General features: G+C 34.8%; 1 protein-coding gene across 1 annotated transcript in view; it reads right to left on the reverse strand.

The window, feature by feature from the left end:
* Window positions 1-17,539, reverse strand: part of LOC118748827 (homeobox protein ARX-like) — a gene marked incomplete at its 3' end in the record, with an annotated part of 242,045 nt that extends 224,506 nt beyond the window's left edge. The window contains 1 exon segment of the mRNA XM_036483530.1: window positions 16,524-17,539. Within this exon segment, the coding sequence (XP_036339423.1) occupies window positions 16,524-17,310 (787 nt within the window).
* Between the last annotated feature and the right edge of the window lie 3,348 nt (window positions 17,540-20,887).

Consider the following 20,887-nt stretch of genomic DNA (forward strand, 5'->3'; position numbering starts at 1 on the left):
GCGACTTTGGAGTTCCATTTGGCGGCAATTGCCACTGGGTGGTCTGTCGGCGATGGAACAATTTTTCAGTGTTTGGCAACTTTTAAAAACACTTTTTTTGGCACTTGAGTTACAAATATGAAACTTTCGCTAACTTTTTAATCGTACAGTGAATTATAATGAAATACGCACGCATATGTACATACAATCCTCAATTGCTTTGTCCGCGAATTTGTCGATCCTTTACACACAGCTGATCCTTGCCTTGTGACATTCTCTCGCAAGATGGCGCTGTTGATAGTAAGTTAGTCCTTGTCGATTGCGAGAAGCTTTCAAGTTGCTTCAACTTAGAGCTTGGCAAACCAAAGCTCACTTGCTTGCTTGTTAGTTTCTCGCTTCCATATTTTTTTAACCATTTACATCCTTGTTCCCGATCCTTTTCGGTCACCTCACACCGTTTTGTTTTGTTCGATTAACGTTCTTTTCTTCTGCTTGTCATTCATTTTTGCATACGTTGCTGCTTTGCTGTTTTTGTTTTATTTTTTTGTTTGTTTTTCTTCCTTCTTCCATGAACCCTCATCAGGCATTGTTTAGCATTAATCAGTTTTTAATTAACTCGTCACTTATACCCCACTTTATAAATATTGCGCAAGTATGTAGTCAGCAATTAGCGAATAACGCGTTATTCTTGACAAGTTGGAATGTGGTAAAAATAAAAGTGAAAGAACCAAAAGAAAAATAATAATAATGGAGTATCAAGTTTCAAGCGATTGAAGCAAACGGCAACGACCTAAATAACGCTTTGCATATGGGCCATGAGCAATTACTATGAAACGATTACTGTGGAGGAACCCGTTGAATAGAGAGCGGCAGCATGCGATAAATTCAAGAATATTGAATGCTAAAATCGTATAACTCAAGGAAATGATGCCTGGTCAAGACAAATTTGAAATAACATTTTATGTTAGTTTAAACGCGGATTCACAGCGCGTTCAATTTCAATAAGATCAGTAACAAAAAACTCTAGGAACTATCCGCATTTCTCTGCAGGCCCGGTGAATGAAAACGTATTACCTATTCCGATCTTTGACTCTCTATCTCTTTAGTAGAACGTGTAACCATGTGCAGTGTTGCCAGAACTTTTTGGGGTGACCGGCTAGATTGGACAAAAAACGGCTAAAAACGGCTAAAATGTTTCAACTAGAATTAACTTTTTTTTAATACGTAAATTACAATTAGAAAGACTAGTAAATCCATTAAATTTTTTTTGGTTAACAAAGATTATTCCTAGCTAAGCTGTACACCATTTTAATTTTGTTTAGCAAAGGAAACTGTCATTATACGTAGCTAAGCTTTACATCAGAAGTCATGTTTGTATTACTTAAATATAAAAACAGATATAAATTACAAACTTATGGCATTTTCTTTTCTATTAAACAATTTTGCCTCCTTATAAATATTGTAACATTTGCAGTAGGTTGCTTTTTGTCCCGCAAAATGACTATATTAGCAAAAAGTATGGCACTTTTGCTTAGGCGGAGGGCAGTATATTGAGAAATGAACACGTAAAGTTGTGAAAGTGCTGAGGAAAACAGAGCAACATTATTTCGAGAAAAGAAAACGCCATGATACAAACACAGAAGGTAGTTTAATATATTAACATTCGTTGTTGTTGCCGAACTTTTAACAAGTTTATGACATTTAACTAAAATCATGCCAACAGATTCACTAGTAGACAAAATTTTGATTCATGTAAAAGTAAAAAAAAAAATTAAGTTAGTGAAGTTGGATGAAAATATTAAGGGCCGGTTGTTCAATGTATGATTAGCACTAATCGGAGGTAGAAGCTCTGGTTATATACAACGACTGCTTTATCGATCACATGTTATATGCATGATGTCGAAAACGTCGATAATGATGTTTAATCGGCAAGTAGTGATAACCAGACATTGAACAACCGGCCCTAAGTGTTGCGCGTTTCCAAACTGCCACAATTCGGTGCACCCGAGAAAAGATTCGAAAATAAAGTTCTTTGCTTTTCCGAGGATAGGGTACGTAATACGTGCAGTTCGACGACGAACGGGAACAGGAAGGAGGTCGAGTTAAAATGATTGCGGTGGATTTTGCGCAAAAATACTGTGGATGCCGTAACCGGAGTTGGACTGATGGGGTTATTTCTTCTAGTGCGGCAGAAGGCCACCAACTCGGAAATAACAATGATAACAAAAATAAAGTATATTTGCACCATGATGCTTTTCTTCACAGGTATTGTCTCCCCAGAGAGTTTTGCTCCACATCGAAATTTGTGCTCTTATTTTCTAAGTGTTGCGCGTAAAACTTCACACTTAAATTAAGACATTCTTAACAAAAATTTAAGCAAGTTTCGCCTATTTTTCTTTAGTTTATTTAATGTTTATTATTTTTTACGAATATGTAGCTCATTACTTAACAAAAACCATATACTAAATCCAGATTTTAGACTTTGTGTAAAAATTATGAAAATTCTGCAAAATTTGTAACTTTCTAATCAGCTAAAATGGCGCGTCCCAGTTTATATGTAATTGGGTCAGTCGCTTAAAACAAAAAAAAAAAACATTGAAATCTGCTCACTATCTGAAGACTTTTCGGGTTAGAAAAATTGTTTTTCAATTTTATATAACACAGCCCGACATGAAAATTTTCTCAGGGATAAGACTAGCCATTTCTAATAGATTTTGGATCACTAAATTTGTAAAAATAAAAACTTGTATATTTGAATTGCTATCGTAACCAGCTAAATCTAGCCGGAATACGGCTAAAATGGCAACACTGACCATGTGTTCTATTTCGACCCATATGGTCCAAGTAGTCAATTTAACCAGTGACATCGTATCTAAATTTCTAACTGTCTTCGGGAGCCCAGATGACGCAACAAGACCAATAAGAAAGTTTTTACCCTGTATAGGTACGTATACATATGTATATAAAACTAGTTTACCAAACCCGCTTCAATGAGTCTATGAAATTTTTGAGTGTTATATTAGGTGTAATTTATCCCAATAAAACTAAGCGTACCTAAACTAAGCCAAAAACTTAGAATGTTTTTAAATTTTTCTGTTTTAACACCTCTTCGAAACATTTTCAAACTTAAACCTTTCTCGTCTTATACCAATATTGTGAAAGATACTTATTTTAATTACCTAATTCCTTTCATTCAAGTTGAATCCGCGGGCGGCAACTCTCTTCAAACACCTCAAACGTGTGCTAAATGCTCAAGGTAAAGATTTCTTAACACTCTTTCTTTTGGCACCCATATTTTATAAACCTTTAGTTCGGTTTAATTAATCTCGATTTTTTAAAGAGGTGGCAACCCTCTTCAAAACATTTTCAGACTGCAATCTGCCAATCTAGTATTATAACCTTCTTAAGTCTTTTTCGCCCTTTTTTCGTCTTAAGTGATTTTGTAGAAAAATATTAAAAAAAAAAACAAATTGTATATATAGAAAACTCGAATAACCATAGATTTCTTTTTTTCCTGAGACAGTCCTTGACATCTTCCTTTATTTACAAAATTTAAGGCTGATCGTGATAACTGCTATACCTTATACGTATGTAGTTTTGATCACTGTTTAGTTGCCTAAATATGACGTACGGGAATTTCGAGAAGCGGAGGTCAGTTTCTTTTGTTTTTTTGTCTGTGGATTACGTAATTTAAAAGAAGAGCGTATGAAGGTTTGGTTTAGGCTGTAAGATTCAAAAAGGTGGCATTGTTTAAAATATTTTAGGCAGAGAGCAGTCGCCTTTTTTAGAATTAAATTAATGATACCGTTAAATTCGTTTCGAAAAGGATCTATTTATACAAACCCTTCAGATATCTGAACCGCATTTCAGCCCAAGTCGCTAGAATCTTCAGGTTAGATCATTTTTGAATTGAAGCAGTGTGTCATACGTATTTATTCAAAGGTTCATACATCTCGGTAGATTTCAAATAAAGTTTGTTTACGGAGAGTATGGCGACTATGTGAACGTTTCTACATTTAGCGATTAAATCTATGCCTTTACAACTCTGGGTGCATGTATGAAAGATCCCTTGGAAACGTACGAATTCTTCAGAAGCCTCAGAATAAGATGTTTCCATCGGAATTTTGTCCACTATAATACAAAAGCAATTTTTTCAAAAGATTAGACTTGAAAAATACTGCACCGATAAGGAATTCTTACTGGCCGCCTGACGTTCAGTTCTTTGAATCGTCTTTAAATATATTGAATAATCTGCGACTAAATTTCACTCCATCTTCCTAAGTGATTGGCCAAACCTCCATTTCCCAATTAAGCTACGGCTGTAAGTCTGCAATTTGAATTCAATCTGCCCCCAGATTTGGCAAATAAATAAATAAATAGTAGGTTTGCAGTCAGTGAAGTATTTCGCGAACAGCCTTTGGCGTAGTTTTTAGTGCGCCTATTTCTTTTTTCTTAAGAGGAGGAAACGTTCAAAGCCTAACCGCAAAAACAGTGTGAACGCTAGAATTTCTACCCCCCAGTTTAGGTGCTTTTCCTTCGAACCCATCTATTACTTTGTTGTGGAGTGCCTGTACTCAATTCAGGAAGCTCGTGATCGGATGATTACTCGTATCAAATCGAATAGAAGGAAATTACAGCTTTTTTCTTTCCAATGCAATAAAGTTGACATAGCGCACACGTTATCGAATGCCGTAATCTTAAAACCAAATTTCGATTAAAGTTCTGTTCGATATCAAATACTATCACACGCACCCTGTTCGGTAATCCTTGCTTCATGTCATCCTGCTCTCATCTCTCTGTAGCCTACACAGCATTTTGTTCACATACAGATGGAAAGATGCGTTCTAAATGTTGAGAAATACTCCTTCCTTTTATAGTACCAACGAGGAAAGAGCGATTGCTGTTGACTTGCACGTAAATATGTTGCGTCTGGACCCAGCTGCCTGGCATCAGTATCCCTGATGTGAATGCCGAGATTTTCGCAAATGTTTTTAGGAGTAATAGACTAAATAAAACTAATGGGTTTCCTACTTCTTCGAAGAGTTCTTTTAAGTGCTTTCGGTATAAACAAAACTATCGCTTCTCTCCAGAATACAGGCGCGTGTTTTAGCCTCAAACATCCTACGAATACCGTCCGCCGTTAGGTGGCTAGCCATCGAGAACATGGCTGGCAATATTCTGTCCACGACCTACATATGTATGAATGTATTTATTTGATCGACTCAAACCTGTTGAATGTCCATTCAATTTAACTAGAGGTTGCAACGTTTGGACCTATGTTTAAATCTTTCAATTTCGAGAACTATTGTGTTCATGCAGCCTGGAAAGTGATCGACTCCTAAGTACAGCTGGTTCAGTTACTTTTACTGCTACGCATCAAATTCGGCACGCTTAGATGCTTAGCTAGGAGTATCCTAAAAGCTTAAACAGACGGCAGCCTTGATCGGGATTAACTTGGACTTAATCCGGATCAACTGCAGTTAATTCCCGAGTTGATCCAGATCAACGCTACCGTCTGTTTAAGCTCTAAGTCTGCTTACTCCATTCATCCTTTCTCAGTTACAACAGAGATCTCTCCAAGACTGTTTCTTAGCCTTCGGCAGTTCCGTGTTGTATGTCTTTAGTAAGTCTTTGGTCTCTTTCGAATTGAATTCCTTGTCAGCTACTTTGGCCAATTTGAAAGATTCGAATACCATGCGGCTTTGTGATCACAACGTAAACGGTTTTGTGTTAGCTGCAGTTTATAATTTCATGTATTTTTTTGGTATTCGATATCCACTGTCAACTTTCGCTTTCAAACTCATGTGACTTAAGCATAAAGTCTTCATTTATTAGCTTGCCAGCACAAACAAAAGGGGGTACACCACCGTCCGTTTGCACTTCCTTCAATCGATGCATCTGTGCCGTTAATGCCACTGAATCACTCAATGGACTTGCGACGATGAAGTACCCGCACTCGTATCGAAACGACAATAGCTGTGGTGTGACTCGTGTACAAAAAACGTCACCTTGTACTCGTATGCATTGTATGACACAATGGACGCGGTATGACATTTGTTGTTTTTTTTTTAATGCGGTACTTAAAGCTACTTATAAATATGTTGCATGCAACACCAACCAATAATGCAAGCACACAGACACCGGCACACACATTCGGGCATTAACAATTACCATCTAAAGCGACGAAGTTCATGGAAGTAAAGAGTTGTGAAGCCCATCAGTCAGTGACATATCAAAGCGAAATTAAATTTGACAGACAAGCGCGCTAATTTTGCGGTTGGCATGCAGAAATGTTTGTGTGTGTGTGTGTGTGTGTGTGTAGAAGTGCAATGTGCATGAACTTCACTCGCTACGAGTCGCTGTCGCTATGGACGTCAATCTGTGGTGGTTCGATGAGAGCAATGCAATGCCACAGCGGGCTTGGCTGATCTACCCAGATTGTAGGCCTTTGTTTTGAAGCATTTAAATGTTTTGTTTTAATAAAAAAAAAGTAAAAATTAATATATAAGTAAAAAGAAACAAATACGAACTGTACAATAACTCTACCAGGACTTGGGAAGGGTTGAAAAAAGCTAAACGTTTTTCCTTTTTTCTGAGGAAACGGAAGGGAACGCTGGGTGTTATCGGCCAATAACTCTGTTTTTAATTGCTTTGATTTCTAATTTATTTTTAAATAGCGTTATCGATATTTTACTGATAGCCGATAGAGTCGACATCAGTCGCATCATCGACATAGTTATCGATTTTCATTTATGTGATTATCGATATTAATATTGATTTATTTACTTGTCGTACAAAGAGGGTTGCAAAATGTTTCAAGATTTTCTTTTTCTGAGGAAACGAAAGGATAAGCACCCAGCCTGGCGGTCAATAACTCCGCTTTGAACGTGTTGAGCTCTAAGTATTTTTCTATAGATATTTCTATTAATTTCTGCAGTCGATGTCATATCAATAATCGATGTCGCCGATATCGTCAGCGATATAGTATCCACAGCGTATATCATCGACATCTTTATCGATTTTTATCGATGTTGCTTGTCGTCCAGAAAAGGTTGCAAAATGTCAAATTTTTGCTTTGCCTAATCTGTTTCTGAATAATCGAAATTAACCGCGTGATGTTATCGGGGAATAACTGTTTGGAGATGTAATTTAGTGATCTTTAAATAGCGTTGTCATATCAATAATAGATGCCATCGATATAGTTATCAGCGATATCATATAATTAATCGATAACATTATCGATTGTTGATGCTGTTATGGATATCAATATTGATTTATTTTCTTATCGTTTAGAAAGGATTGAAAAGGTTAAACATTTTCCAACCCCTCCTTTTTTTGAGCAGTGGAGGTGATTATCGCCCTTTTATCAGCTAATAACTCGTTTTTGGAAACTTTGAAGTCTGGGTTAATGACTTTGAAATAAAGCTATCGATAACTATCGTTATTTAATTAATAGATCGTTATGATATAATTGTTATATTCGATATTGGGATAACAATAAACGATACCTTAGATATCTTTATCATCGATAGCGAATCAATAACAGATATAAGTATAAAATTATCGATTTTAATTGAAGTTATAGATACCATTATCGCTACATGTGGTTTTAATTTTCGATGCGTATTTATGCATATGGCCGCCGCTGTGGAGTCGTGGTTAGCAATGAGCGCTACCATCCCGCAGGGCCTGGGTTCGCGCCCAGTTTCTGATCACCATCAAAATACAAAGGCGCACACCACAAATCGGAGGAGAAACTCGGTCAAACTATATGCGTAAACTCTAATCTATTATTTTTATTATTTATATATACGTCTCTATGATTAATTATTTTTAAATCGAAATTTTGCGTTCTAGTTGAGTTTTTACTGAGTTTTTTGAATTAATTCGTATAAGGTTTCCACCTATCTTAATTGTTCTATGGTCCAACAAAAAATATGAGCGTAAGCTTAGAAAATGAGAGGTTAATTTTTGCATATCTCACCGAATTTTTCGTTCGTAGGGTTGCCACCTATTTTATATTTCATTGTTATTATAAACTAAATTGATTCAGCTACATTAACTGAAAGCATATTGAAAATTAAAAACAAAACTTAAGTCTTTCGAACTAGGTTGCCACCTAACTTGAAATATTTAATATCTATATGGGTATCAAATGAGAGGTATTTTTAGTCGCTTTAACAAATTTTGAAAATTGTCGAGAAAGCGTCGCCCGGGCACCCCTTTTTACTTAATTATCTTTCTTTTTGGTTGTTTTCTCAAATATGTGTACACTAGGGCTGGGACTAACCATTCGGTTTTGTTATTCAGATACCCGTTTACTATCCATTTATTTGGTTATCTGGATATTCTAAACGGTGTTTTAATGGATTCCTAATTTTTTTTTTCAAATTATTTATTGAGTAGCAAAATAAATAACAGAATAATTCATGAATGCCTTAACAAAAAAAAAATATTTTTACATTTATTTTATGTTTATTGGAGTTAGATTCGAGCATTTTTATTGTTTTTAACTAAAGAAGTTAAAGTTATTTAAATTTAATTTAGTAGCCGTTCTATTTTTTGAAATTTTTAAACTTAGTACTATTCACTACTTCTTTCGTTTGATCTCGCCATAATTACTATTCTTACTATCTTCACGAACCTCAATACAATGTGAATTAGTATGCATAATTTCATAACTGCTTATCATATTTTCTTAACTGCTTATTTGGCTTAATTATGCAGCTGTGACAAGAAAAATAAACAGAAAATGATGGAGAAATATGTCAGCAAGTGTTTTGCCAGCTTAATTGAAAATTAAGTTTGTCTTTTTTCACAAATTTTATTCAACAACAAAAGGAAAGAAGTAAGCCAGGTAGTGAACTTTTTCGGAGCGCAGAAAAAAAAACCGAATATCAAAGAAAAATTATACATACATAGGTAGCTCAAAAACCACAAAGTCAGCAGAATAAACACTGGCAAGTGACTTATTTTGCATAGCTGAGCTGTTAAGCAGCTAAAGACTTGGGGATAGAGAGAGCCGCAGAAGTGAGGAACAGAGAAGACAGACACGTCCAAAAAAAAAAACAGGTACGAATAAATAAGCTGGTAGTAAATCAAGCGCTAAGTAGTGAACTAGCGCGATAATGAGCTGGCGAGTGTACCGCTACGTGAGTGATTGGGTACAGGTGAAGGAGTAGTGAGCTGCGACAAGTCGTATAAAACTCGAAGGAGTGTTTGTTCGAGCAGCCCATTACAATCGCAATTTGCATTAAGCACACACAGCAACACATTCATTAAGAAGCAAGCGACAGTGACAATGACAATGAGCCGGTCAGTTGTGACAGTCAAGTAAGGTTTCGTGTGGAGCTAGGTGTAGGTAGGTGCCGAAGCTTCTCACAGAAAAGTGTTTACTCATGTTGCTCTTCAGAAAAGCAACAAAATATCCAGCAAGTAGCCATTCACAGTGTCGCCAGCACTGTGAGGCAATAACAGTATTCGCTACAGCCAACCAGCCACTCATGCAGCCCCATTCTCCGCTCAGCTCGTACAGCGACAACAGCGTCATCATCAAAATAATCAACATAAACGGTCATTGTCAGCAACAACAAGAACAAGATTATTGTTTTTGTAAAAGCTGCTTTATTGTTGTTGCTTCCGTTCCACAATCGTTTAACTGCCCCCGCCCAGCCTGCTAGCAGCCCAAAATGTCAGTCTGCCAGCCAGCTTCAATGATTGTTGTTGCAAGTAATTAGCGTACGAATGGATTAAACTGATTTCAATTTCAGTCAGCTCCCAGTTTTTTTGCGCCTGCACACGGTGTACACTCGTTCGTATCTTCTTTCATGAATTCATGAATGTTTCCGAGCGTTGTTGATTTGCTCCGCTTTGTTGTCATTCGAGTGCTTCTTCTCAACATTCGTTAATTTGCCGCTTTTGTATTTGTTTTTTGCTGCTTACTTTTTAAATGCGCCAAGTGTTTTGAATAATTCTTTGTCACCTTATTCTACGCGCCGCAAAGCTGCGCTGAAGTGTTGCCCCATCAACTAGCTCCACGGCTGGCTTTTGATAACAATAGCAGTGAAGTCAGCTGTTTGGTGATTTTCTCGCTTATTCTTTTTCTTTCTACTTTTATTTTATTTTTTTTTGTCGTTTATTGATTCATCTCATCTTCTCCTCCATGCTTATTGTCATGTTTTTGTTGGCTTATGACTTCCGTTAAATTATGTAGCTTTTTCAGTGTTTTTCTTGCACACCTCTTTTCCAAGCTCTGCTTTTATAATTTAAGTAATTTTCAATTTATTTACTCATATTCGTTTTCATTGTTTATTTTTCGTTATTAATTTGTTTAATCTGTGTGTGAATCAAATGCGTCGAATGCCTTTCCGCGCTGTTGCTTCTCTGAGTCAACATTGATTTCCTGCGCTCGGTTTGTGAAAATTATTATTGCTTGCAATCATTTTTGGTGATTGTCAAAAAATGTTTTTTTCCACTTTTTTCTTGTAAAATTTTAGAGTTCTTTTTGAGCTATTAAAGTTTGCAATTGGCGAATTCAAATTAAAAATATTGTCGAACCAAATTAAAAATATAATTCCTTTGATGAGTAATTTTGGCCACTCTGTGTGTGTGTGTGTATAAATATTAGGGTACTTCTAAACTCTTTCGTATATAATTTGGGTTATTACAACCTCGAACATAATTTTTAAGTCACTTAAATACTGGATATAATTTTTATGTGAAAAAAAAACTTCATACGTATTAATTTATGTCCGTTAAAAAGCAGACATCGTTTTCGGTCATTTAAAAATTGTACATATTTTTTGGACATGAATTTTAAAAACTGGCCATAAGATTTGGTCATTTGATAACTGGACATTGATACTTTTTGGTCCTATAAAAATTTACATAATTTTTTTGACTACAATTTTCTTTTATTAAAGAACTTTACATAATTTTTGGTTATTTACAAACTGCACATAATTTTTAAGTGAACAAAAAACTGCATATTAATTGTTGTGATTTAAAATCTGGACATAAGTTTTGATCATTTAAAAATTAGACATAATTCTTAGGACATGAATCTACTTTCGTCTAAAAACTGACCATATGTTCTGGTCAAAACTGGACATAATTTTGGTCAAATAAAAATTTGACAGAAAACTGGACATAATTTTGGTCATATAAAAATTTGACAGAAAGTCTAAATATAAATACTTGACATAATTTTTGACCATTTATAAACTGGACACTCAAATACTTGACATAACTTTAAAAACTGATCACTAGTGTTGGGCTTTTGAAAACTGAATAAAATTTTTGAGTCAATAAAAATTTGCATGTTACTTTTTGACATTCAAAAACTGAACATAATTTTTGGTAATTTAAAAATTGGACATAATTTATTGGACATGAATTTTCTGTGATTTAAAATCTGGGCATACGTTTTTGGTGATTTTAAAACTGAATATAATCTTTGGTACTTCAAAAACTGGATAAACTAAAACCGGCCAATTGTTGGGGTCAGACAAAAGAAAAGGGTGTTAGCTGAGTGGGTTTAAGGTGGGAAAGCGAAGAAGCTGTCCTGCGGGGTGCCTTCACAAGCCGAACATATACAAATTTATAAGGCATACCGTGGTCGAGTCTGGAGAAGTAGGGGTTTAGTATCCAGATCTTTGTTGCGCCAGAGTTACGCCGTTCACTCGAGGCAGCTAAAACTTCTCCTACGATGACGACATTTACGGTAGGAAAGTTGGTAAAGTTTTTGATTGTCTCTCGGTGAATGTTCTTCAAGGGCTTCTGCACAACGTCGGGTCCAGTGGTTGTGCACCTAGGGATCTCATCCGTAAATGCGTAGATATGCATTTCGAAGTACCTAGGGCATTAGCGCACACAAGGGGTGGGTTTTGGGGTTCAAACCCCTCCCCCCCCCCGCCCCCCTAAAGCTAATAACCTCAAATACAAACTGTATCTTAAAGCTAAGAATCCAGCTCTCAAGGAAATTATAAGAAATATTTATTATAATTTCTGTTGCTTGAAAAAGCGCTTTGCTTTTGCTGTCAATTTTCATGAGGAAATGAATATACGAGCATTTTTTCTTGAAAGCTGCAAACTGATTTAAGAAATTTTGGTAGAAAATTTCTTTTCCATTTCTCGTCCGTCGTTTTATATGAATTTTTCGTTTTTCTTGAGAGTTCAGTTAATTTTTTCGGTATTCGAAATATTAAAAAAATTTAGAAATCGTGAAAACTCACCATTTTTATCGAAAGCCAAAAACTAGAAATCGAAAAAAGGAACATAAAAGAGCAAAAATTCATGGAATCAATAAATTTATTTTTACTGAGTCTTTTTTAATATTTTTTATTAGGTACTTTTGAAAGTTGAGCGCATCTTGAGTTTATAGAACTTTTTATTAAAAAAAGTTGTTTTTAAGGAAAGAACACAACCGACTTCAATTCTTATATTCAAATTTAGGGGTACCGTTAATTTCTTCATGATCCAATCATCGGAGCTCTAAACCAAATTACGGGCCGAACCTTGAGGTACCATCTTTCTACAAAAAAATTATTATATAAACCGGTTCACGTGGTCCAACGTTAGATACGTATTCCGGCGAATTGATAACCTCCCCTTTTTTTAAAGTCGGTTAAAAGTGTTTGAGTTCTGTTAATGTTATGTAAATAAAGTGCAGTTTATGAATTTTAAAACGCTTATTTATTTATTACATACTGTACATAAAACTTGCATAAATATATTTTAAAGAGCGTATTATCTGAAGAAAATTTTCAGTATTTTCCGGTGATATATCTTCAAAAATATAAAACCCCCCCTAAAATATATTCCTGGGTGCGCCCCTGACCTAGGGAGGGGTCTACTTCCTCCAAGTTTTGGTTCTGGTGTTCCCTGCGGTGGCATCCGAGCAATAATTTCTGCTGGATATGAAATTCTGTTCTCTGACGGGTAGCAGAATAGTCTCGCTAAGTAAAGTGGTTGATATTCAGGCGACATCAGAAATAATGCCGTTGCTGTCCATACAGACCTAGAACTTCGCGCCATTTTGACAGCGCAGCTTCCACTGGTGCCACCCTACGAGACTCCTTGTTTAGCTATTTTTTACCTTGGAATTTGATCTCGAATGAGTACCGGTGAATAGACGTTCTAAAGATTAGTTTCATTCTGAGTACAATGATATTCAGTGTTTTGTGTAAGTCTGCGGGAATTATAAAATCTAGGCTTCGATCGCGACGGCTCCAGGTAAATCCAACGTCTATTTCTCTAATTCAAACTACCCTCTGTTAAAAGTCGTAGGAAACTTGGTGTTTAGAAACAAGAAAACATAATTTTAGTCCGATTTCAATAATTTTCAACGTTTTGCTTTTACGTGGCAAGCACAATAACCATACCGAGTTTGGTACAAATTGGTAGCACGGTTACTGAGATACATATATGTGATCATAAGTGGGCGGCGTCACGCTCATTTTCCAAAATTTTATCATAAGCGAATTTCTTGGTAAATAGTTGTTGCAAGCATCAATCTTGAATAAATTAGCTTTAATATTTAATGATTTATCGAAGATTTCATATTTCTTTAAATTACCGTTATATGGGAGGTGGGCGTGGTTATTGTCCGATTTTAAAAATTTTCGGCCATTTGGTATGCTGTAGCAAGGCTAACAATTGTGCCAAGTTTGAAAGAAATTGGTGCAGCTGCTACCAAGATATACACATGTAACCATAAGTGGGCGTGGCTACGCCCATTTTCCAAAAATTTATAATATTCTTATTTCTCGTCTAAATATTATTGCAAATATCAATTATGAGTTAATAATCTTCAGCAGTTGCTAAAATATCGCAGTTTTCGTATTTCTGAAAATTACCGTTATATGGGAGGTAGGCGTGGTTATTGACCGATTTTGCCCATTTTCAATACCATCCGTCCTACGCCCGAAAGAAGTGCACGTACCAAGTTTCGTTAAGATATGTCAATTTTTACTCGAGTTATCGTGTGCACAGATGGACGGACAGACGGACGGACGGACAGACAGACATGGCTTAATCAATTTCTTTTTTCATTCTGATCATTTATGTATACATTTGTCTATATCTATCTCGATTCGTTTTGCCTGTTACAAACAACCGTTATGTGAACAATATCATAATACCCTTGTGCACAAGTGCGCTCAGGTATAAAAATAAAAAACGTATCTTAAAATGTGTCTTTATAATACTATTAAGCATGAAGGACTATTTGAACTACCTTAAAATTATCAAAAAAGTTAGAAGATTGAAAAAAATATTATATAAAAACTAAAAAACACTTAGGGCCGTTTATTAAAGTATTTAGTTTTTAAAACTTATCTGCTCTTTAAACATATTTCTCAAAAATAAAATTTATGTTTCAAGGGCAAATAAATTTTATGGAATACTTGAGAAAACAGACCTCAATCGTAAATACATACAACAACAGTCAACAGTAAAAAAATATCATATATTGTATGTATTTAAGTAAAGCAATTATAAAGCATATGTAAATAGAAAAAATACACATCCAAGGTGTCTAGGTTTTAAAACTTTACAAACTATAAAAATAAAAACACGATTCAAGTACATTTTTGTAAAACTAGGATCATAATCCTATAACTACCATAAAAAACGCATGATATGAATTGAAAATTGTGTTCAATCGAGGGCTAAATAATCAAATTATGATGAGAATGTTATGTAAAAAACAAATTTCTCCGAAAATTTTTATTTATTTTAACTACAAACTAATTTGAAAAATATTTAATCAACCTTATAAGTTTTTTTCTAAATAAATAAAATTTTTCAAACCTACTTTTTCTAAATTTATATCTAAGTGTTTTATGTAAGTGTTTCTCTGAAATTTTTTTGTTACAAACAATTGTTCCCCCAAAAAAATTGTATTTTTGCACAAAAAATAGTTTTTCTGATAAAAAATATTCTTATTTACGGTACATTTTTTTATAACTTTGGCAAATATTATGAATTTTCCTTAAAAAATATTTTTCCTGCATTATTTTTTGCATGAAAAGTTAAAAAAATATTTTTCTTAGCTAAAATAATTTTTGTCAAAAAAGCTACTTTTTTCCTCAAAAATTGTATCTTAAATATATATTTTATTAATCCCAGAAATAATTTTTACGCGCAAAATAGCTTTTCTAAAAAAATATTATTTTTTTATGAATGGTAATTTTTTTTTGATTGTGGGGGATATTTGTTTTTTTTTTTTTGTAAAAAGTCATCAAAAAATATTTTTAGCGTTTTGTTCTAAAAAATACGTTTTCTCTTTTGAGTTTATATTCTGTTTACTATGTACCAGTTTTTTCTTTAATTTTTATTTTTAAAAATAATTTTTCCCGAAAGAAATAATTTTTGTTGTTTCTTCACTAATTTTCTGATAAACTATTTTTGTTCCAACAAACAATTTTTTTTCCTAAATATAATTTTTGCTCAAGAACTATTCTTTCCAAAAATTTCCGATTTTCAACTTATTTTGATTTTTTTTTAATTCTGATTTAAATATTTTTATCTAAAATTTCATGCTAAAAAGAACTAAATGAGTTCTTGTATATACGTAGAGATAAAAACTGAAAACGCAGTTTTATTAAATTTGGCCTCTAGTTTAGCGAATATATCGACGCTTATAAAATTAGCAAGAGACCAGTTGAGCCCGATTTTTGAATTTTCTTTGGTTTGTATTAAATTTTTTTAGTGCAAAATGCGGAAAAAGGAGCAATTTTGAAAAAAATCAATTCTCCTGTTCCAGTTAATAAATGTTACATAATTAAAATTAGTTGAAAACAATTGTAGGTTTCGCCCAAAATGAAAAAAAAATCACTAGAAAAATTTTAAATGTTATAAAAAAATTTCACCAAAATTAAAACAATAATTTTGAGTTTCTAGAGAAATGTTGGGTATGCAGTTTTATAGCTAATTAAATTTTGCAAGTGGCTGAGAGGTCGCGTTGATTTTTAATAATTTTTTTCGCTAACATTTCGAGAACATCTGCATGCTATATGGTAAACAAAAGCGTTTGTTATATTATTAAAAATCAACGCTAGCTCTTAGCAACCTGCAACTTATTATACTAAAATTTATTGATCTATAAAACTGCATACACAAAATTTTTCATAAAAATAAAAAAAATATATTTAATTTTCGTGAAATTTTTTTTAAACATTTATTTTTTAACATTTTTCGTTTTGGGAGGGCCCTACAATTGTTCACAACTAGTTTTTATTATGTAACATCGAAGAGAATCGATTTTCTTCAAAATTGCTACTTTTTCTGCACTTTGCACTAAAAACAAATTTAATACAAACAAATAAAAATTCAAAAATCGGGCTCAACTGGTATCTTGCAAATTTTATTAGCTTTCACTAAAAAATTCATCAAATTGAGTGAAAAATTAAGGCACCGGTGAATTGTGAACACAAAATGCCAATTTTGAACCACTGTGCGCTGTTACTAAACAACCAATAAATCAAAAATACCAATAATAAAAAGAGCTAAAATTCTTCGCGTCCTCTCTGCCACTAACTTACCTTGCGCATGCAACAAATGATGCGGATGCCCGTGCGTATGATGCTGCAGCGGCAAATGATGATGGGGATGATGATGCTGATGTTGTTGTTGTTGTTGTAATGCATGCAGGCTATTTTGATGTTGCACCGCAGCAGCAGCAGCAGCAGCGCTGCCACCGCCCAAATTATGTGGCAAGAAAGCCGCAGCGACAGCAGCATGCGCATTGAAGTAAGCCATGCGTGAGGCGGCAGCAGCGGCCATAGTCATCTGGTGGTGGTGTTGTTGTTGCTGCTGCTGCTGTTGCTGATGTGCAGCAAGCTGTTGCTGATCGCCAGCGGCAGCTGTAGCGACATTAAAAGGCGATGAAACACCACTGCCGCTGGCGCTAACCGAAGTGACCACTGATGCTGACACAGCCGCGGTGGTGGATGCACTTGTGCCTGGAGTTATCGACGAACTCAATGAAGTGGCTGAACTGCTGCTACTTGGTGTGCCGGCAGCAGCGCACTTTTGATGGGTGGGCGGCGGCGTGCGCGTCGTAGTTGTTGTTGTTGTTGTGGAGGCCTGAGTTGGCGGCGATGGTGGTGTTGCTCGACTTGCTGCTGCTGCCGCTGCTGTGGGCGAATACATTTTTGGTTTTGTAGTTGTTGTATCACAGTCGCCACTGCATTCGTTTAAGTCACCGTTTGGGTTGTCGTCTTGCGTTTTGGCGACGGCAGCGACAGCGACGGCGGCTGCGGCTGCTGCAGCGGCGGAATTACTTAAACCAAGCAGCTCTTGAATGGCGAAGGGCGAGCGTTGGGGCATTTTTTTTTACTTTTTTTTATAATTATTATTATTTTAGAAATTAGTTTTTATTTTCGTAAATTTAATTAGACACACTTTTCAGACATTCGATTATTTCGCATTCACGACGATTTGCGTAAGTATGTATGCACATATGTTTTCTATTTGAAACTATATTTTTGATTTTGCAATGCGAGCGCAACCGAATATTATTACTGTGGCGCGAACTCTCGTTTAGTATATAATGAACAAAATGAAGCGCACTCGTACGTTCCTAATTATGTGAGTACATACATAAGTACATATGAACACTTTTCGCGCGAAACAAAAACAGTCATAAAATATCTAATACATTACTACTTAAATACTCCATATCAGGAGAAAAAATTAATTACACGTATTTTTCATATTTTATTCAACATTTTTATAATTTTATACAAATTCGCAAAAAAAAAACGTGTCACAAGGCAACACTCGTTTGGTTTGACAGCACTTGCAGCAAAAATGAAAATTGCTAGTGCAACACGAGCAAGTTGCGAGCAAAAACAAATTTGCGTAATTTCAGTAGCAGTTACACCTTGCTATTTTTATTTCCGAAAGTGATTTCTGCAAATCTGCAAAACGGACTTTCTGACTGTTGACACGGGAAAGTAGACATTCGATTTCGTATTTTGACAGCAAAATGCATAGAAAAAGCGCTTGCATTGCCACGTTAAACCGCAACTTAAAAGTCGTTATCCTAAAATTGAAATGGGCTACAAAACTGCATACTCAGTATATTTCTATGAAATCTAGTTGAAAAGTTCAAAATTTTGATGAAATGTTTTTTTTTTTTTTTGTTAGATAACGAGCTACACTTTTTATAAAAATATTAAATAAATGAATAGGAAATTGCCAAATAATGCTAAAATTGGTGGCACTTCTTTTGGAAAATTTGTCTGAATAAAAATATTCCGGGTGTCCTAGGACTTTTTCAACCTCTAAATGACCTTCGAAAGTCGACTCGTCCTGGACTAAAATGGACGAAAATGGTTTTATTGGAAAACGAACATTTTTTTGGTTGTATTACCGACTTCCGGTTTTCACAGTAAGTAGGTTAAACTGAGCGAAAGTGCGAAAAAAAATAGTTGCAGCTACGAAATAGAAAGTTCTCTTCGATCAAAGGGTCAAAAGGCGTAATTATCATGAATTATGCTATTTAGGGCAGAGCTCTATGTTGGATTTATTTTCGAAACTAGCTGCTTTGCTCATTTCATCTCTGGTGAAAAGGACTAGAGGGAACTGGCTTTTCCATGTTCTTGGACGATGAGACTCTTCCTCTGCCAATGCCGTCTATTGCGAAATTGAAGAGAGTACGCAGTTAATGCACACACAGTCCAGACGTTGAAGTTTCGTAAGAGATTGTCACAGCGTGACTACACTAGTTCTCGAAGCCTATGTCACTGACTCATGTGCATTAACTGGCCGTACTATTAAAGGGTAAATTAGCCCCAATCAGAAAAAAAGTTCACCATACATCTTCGAATCTGAAGTAATTTTGCAAGTTAATCGCAAAAAAAAAAATCGGCCGTGCACAAGGTTCACCCTTTCACATTTTTGGTAATATTTTTGGCATTTACGTAACTCAAAGTGTGATATAATAAATTTTTTGTCGCGAGGAGACATTATTTTGTACCAGAGCTCATGGACCTCAAGTACTACGTTCTATAACTTACCCACCCGATCTCAGTTATTATCACCAGAACGTATCACCTTAAATTGAAACTCACTAAAGATCATTAAACATTTGCTAATAAAGTATTTCCATTATTTCAGTAGAACTATTGAAAAAAAAAGTAAAAAGAACTGTTTATCAAAATTGCCTTGAAAAAATGCTTTAGACTCAGGGGTGTACCGCGAACTTGTTTTTTTTTTAGTTGTAAGGTTCGATGATCTAGTGTACACCCACCTCAAGACCTTTGGGCTGCACCAACAAGACTTTGCTGTGAGACACCTGCACACCATTAGTACTATCGTAGCTTTAGATGTAATCGCATCAAAGGATGTTAAAATTTAGCCCCACTCTGGCGCGCCTTCCGTTACTTTAACCCATTCCGCACCAAGCGAAACTTGCTTTCCAAAAAGCTTAACCAGTTATGAGATAACTTTGTGAATCATTTTAAGGATTTCTGCTTTTTGTAATGTGCCTGATTTGTAACTAGCTATTTTGATATCATACAATTTTTGAAATAATACTTTTACCAAAACTAGAAAAATGTATCACCAATTAAATAAAATTAGTTTTAGAAAAACATGTAGTTATAGAAAAAAAGTTAGAGAAAAAAAAATAAATTTTTTGAAGAATTTGATTTTTAGAAAAAATATAGACTTCATATAAAATTTTTTAGAAAAAAATTATTTTTAGAAAAAGGGGAGTGAGTTTAGAATATGTATATATATTTTTAGGAAGATGTCTTATTTTTAGAAAAAAAAAACACTAAGAAATATCCACTGAGAGAAAATAATTTAGAAAAATCTGAAATTTAAGTTAGGTTTTAGATACTTTTTTTTTTGAAGAAATTAAAAAAAATATATTTTTCCTGAAAGCAGAAAAAATTATGTGAATAGAAATTTGTTGTTTTTTTTTGGAAAAAAGTAGGAATGAAAATTTAGAGGAAAAAATTTGTACCTACAAAATTATTATTTCCTTATTTCTTTCCTTTAGAAAAATCGTGTTTTTTACTGACTTCAAAATAGGAGAAGGTTCTCATTTCGTGGTGTATATTTTTGATTGCAGGCTTATGGCCCTAAAAGGGTTAACCCCAATTTCATTATATCGCAAAGGGTAAGTACTCTTAAACTTCATTCTAGGAATAGTGATATGCCTAACAGCGGAAGTCATTATACGAGTGGGTTTGTAAAAGTACGTTCATTATCAAGCTCCACAGGAAGGGTGACAGTACGGTCACCTTCTTGAGGGAATCCTTGCGAGGTTTGTAACCTAACCACGCTGTACCCAAATTTCAGTACGTAGGTATGTATGTATGTAGATATCTGCACATTCGTAAATGTGATGTGTTGTTGATGGCTCTGTCTATATCAGGCAGAGCTCAAATAACTATTTCTCTACACTCATAGGCACCCACTTAGAACTTCTATTCAATTTATTGAAAACCTTAAAAACACCAATTACAAATCATATAGCTAAGTAAAGAAACGGTTAAATGTAAAAAAACACACAACTAAATAATAATTAATAGAGAATTATTATTCAATAAACTCCCTAACGAGCGTTGACGCTCAAATGATGTTAAGCTAAAATCATTACTAATTTTCATTCAATGTTGATACGTGCTATTATTAGTACAATTTGCTTTGGCTTTGCTCTGGCGCGCTTAGTTGCTTTTGGTTTGTTTGCCTACTCAGCGGCAACGCCGCACTTGCTTGCCCCTTTTACACACTTGCGCTGAGCTGAACTATGCCAGAATGCTGTGAGTATGTTGATGCCGCGACGGATGCGCTACATCGAAACGCAAGCGAAAAACATTAACTAGCAATAAACCGGTTTATTGTGCACAACTACACGCACAGGCGTAGATACACACACACACACACGGAG

The sequence above is a fragment of the Rhagoletis pomonella genome, unplaced genomic scaffold (assembly GCF_013731165.1).
Source record: "Rhagoletis pomonella isolate Grant_MI unplaced genomic scaffold, Rhpom_1.0 Rhpom_scaffold_00013, whole genome shotgun sequence".
Taxonomy (NCBI): domain Eukaryota; kingdom Metazoa; phylum Arthropoda; class Insecta; order Diptera; family Tephritidae; genus Rhagoletis; species Rhagoletis pomonella.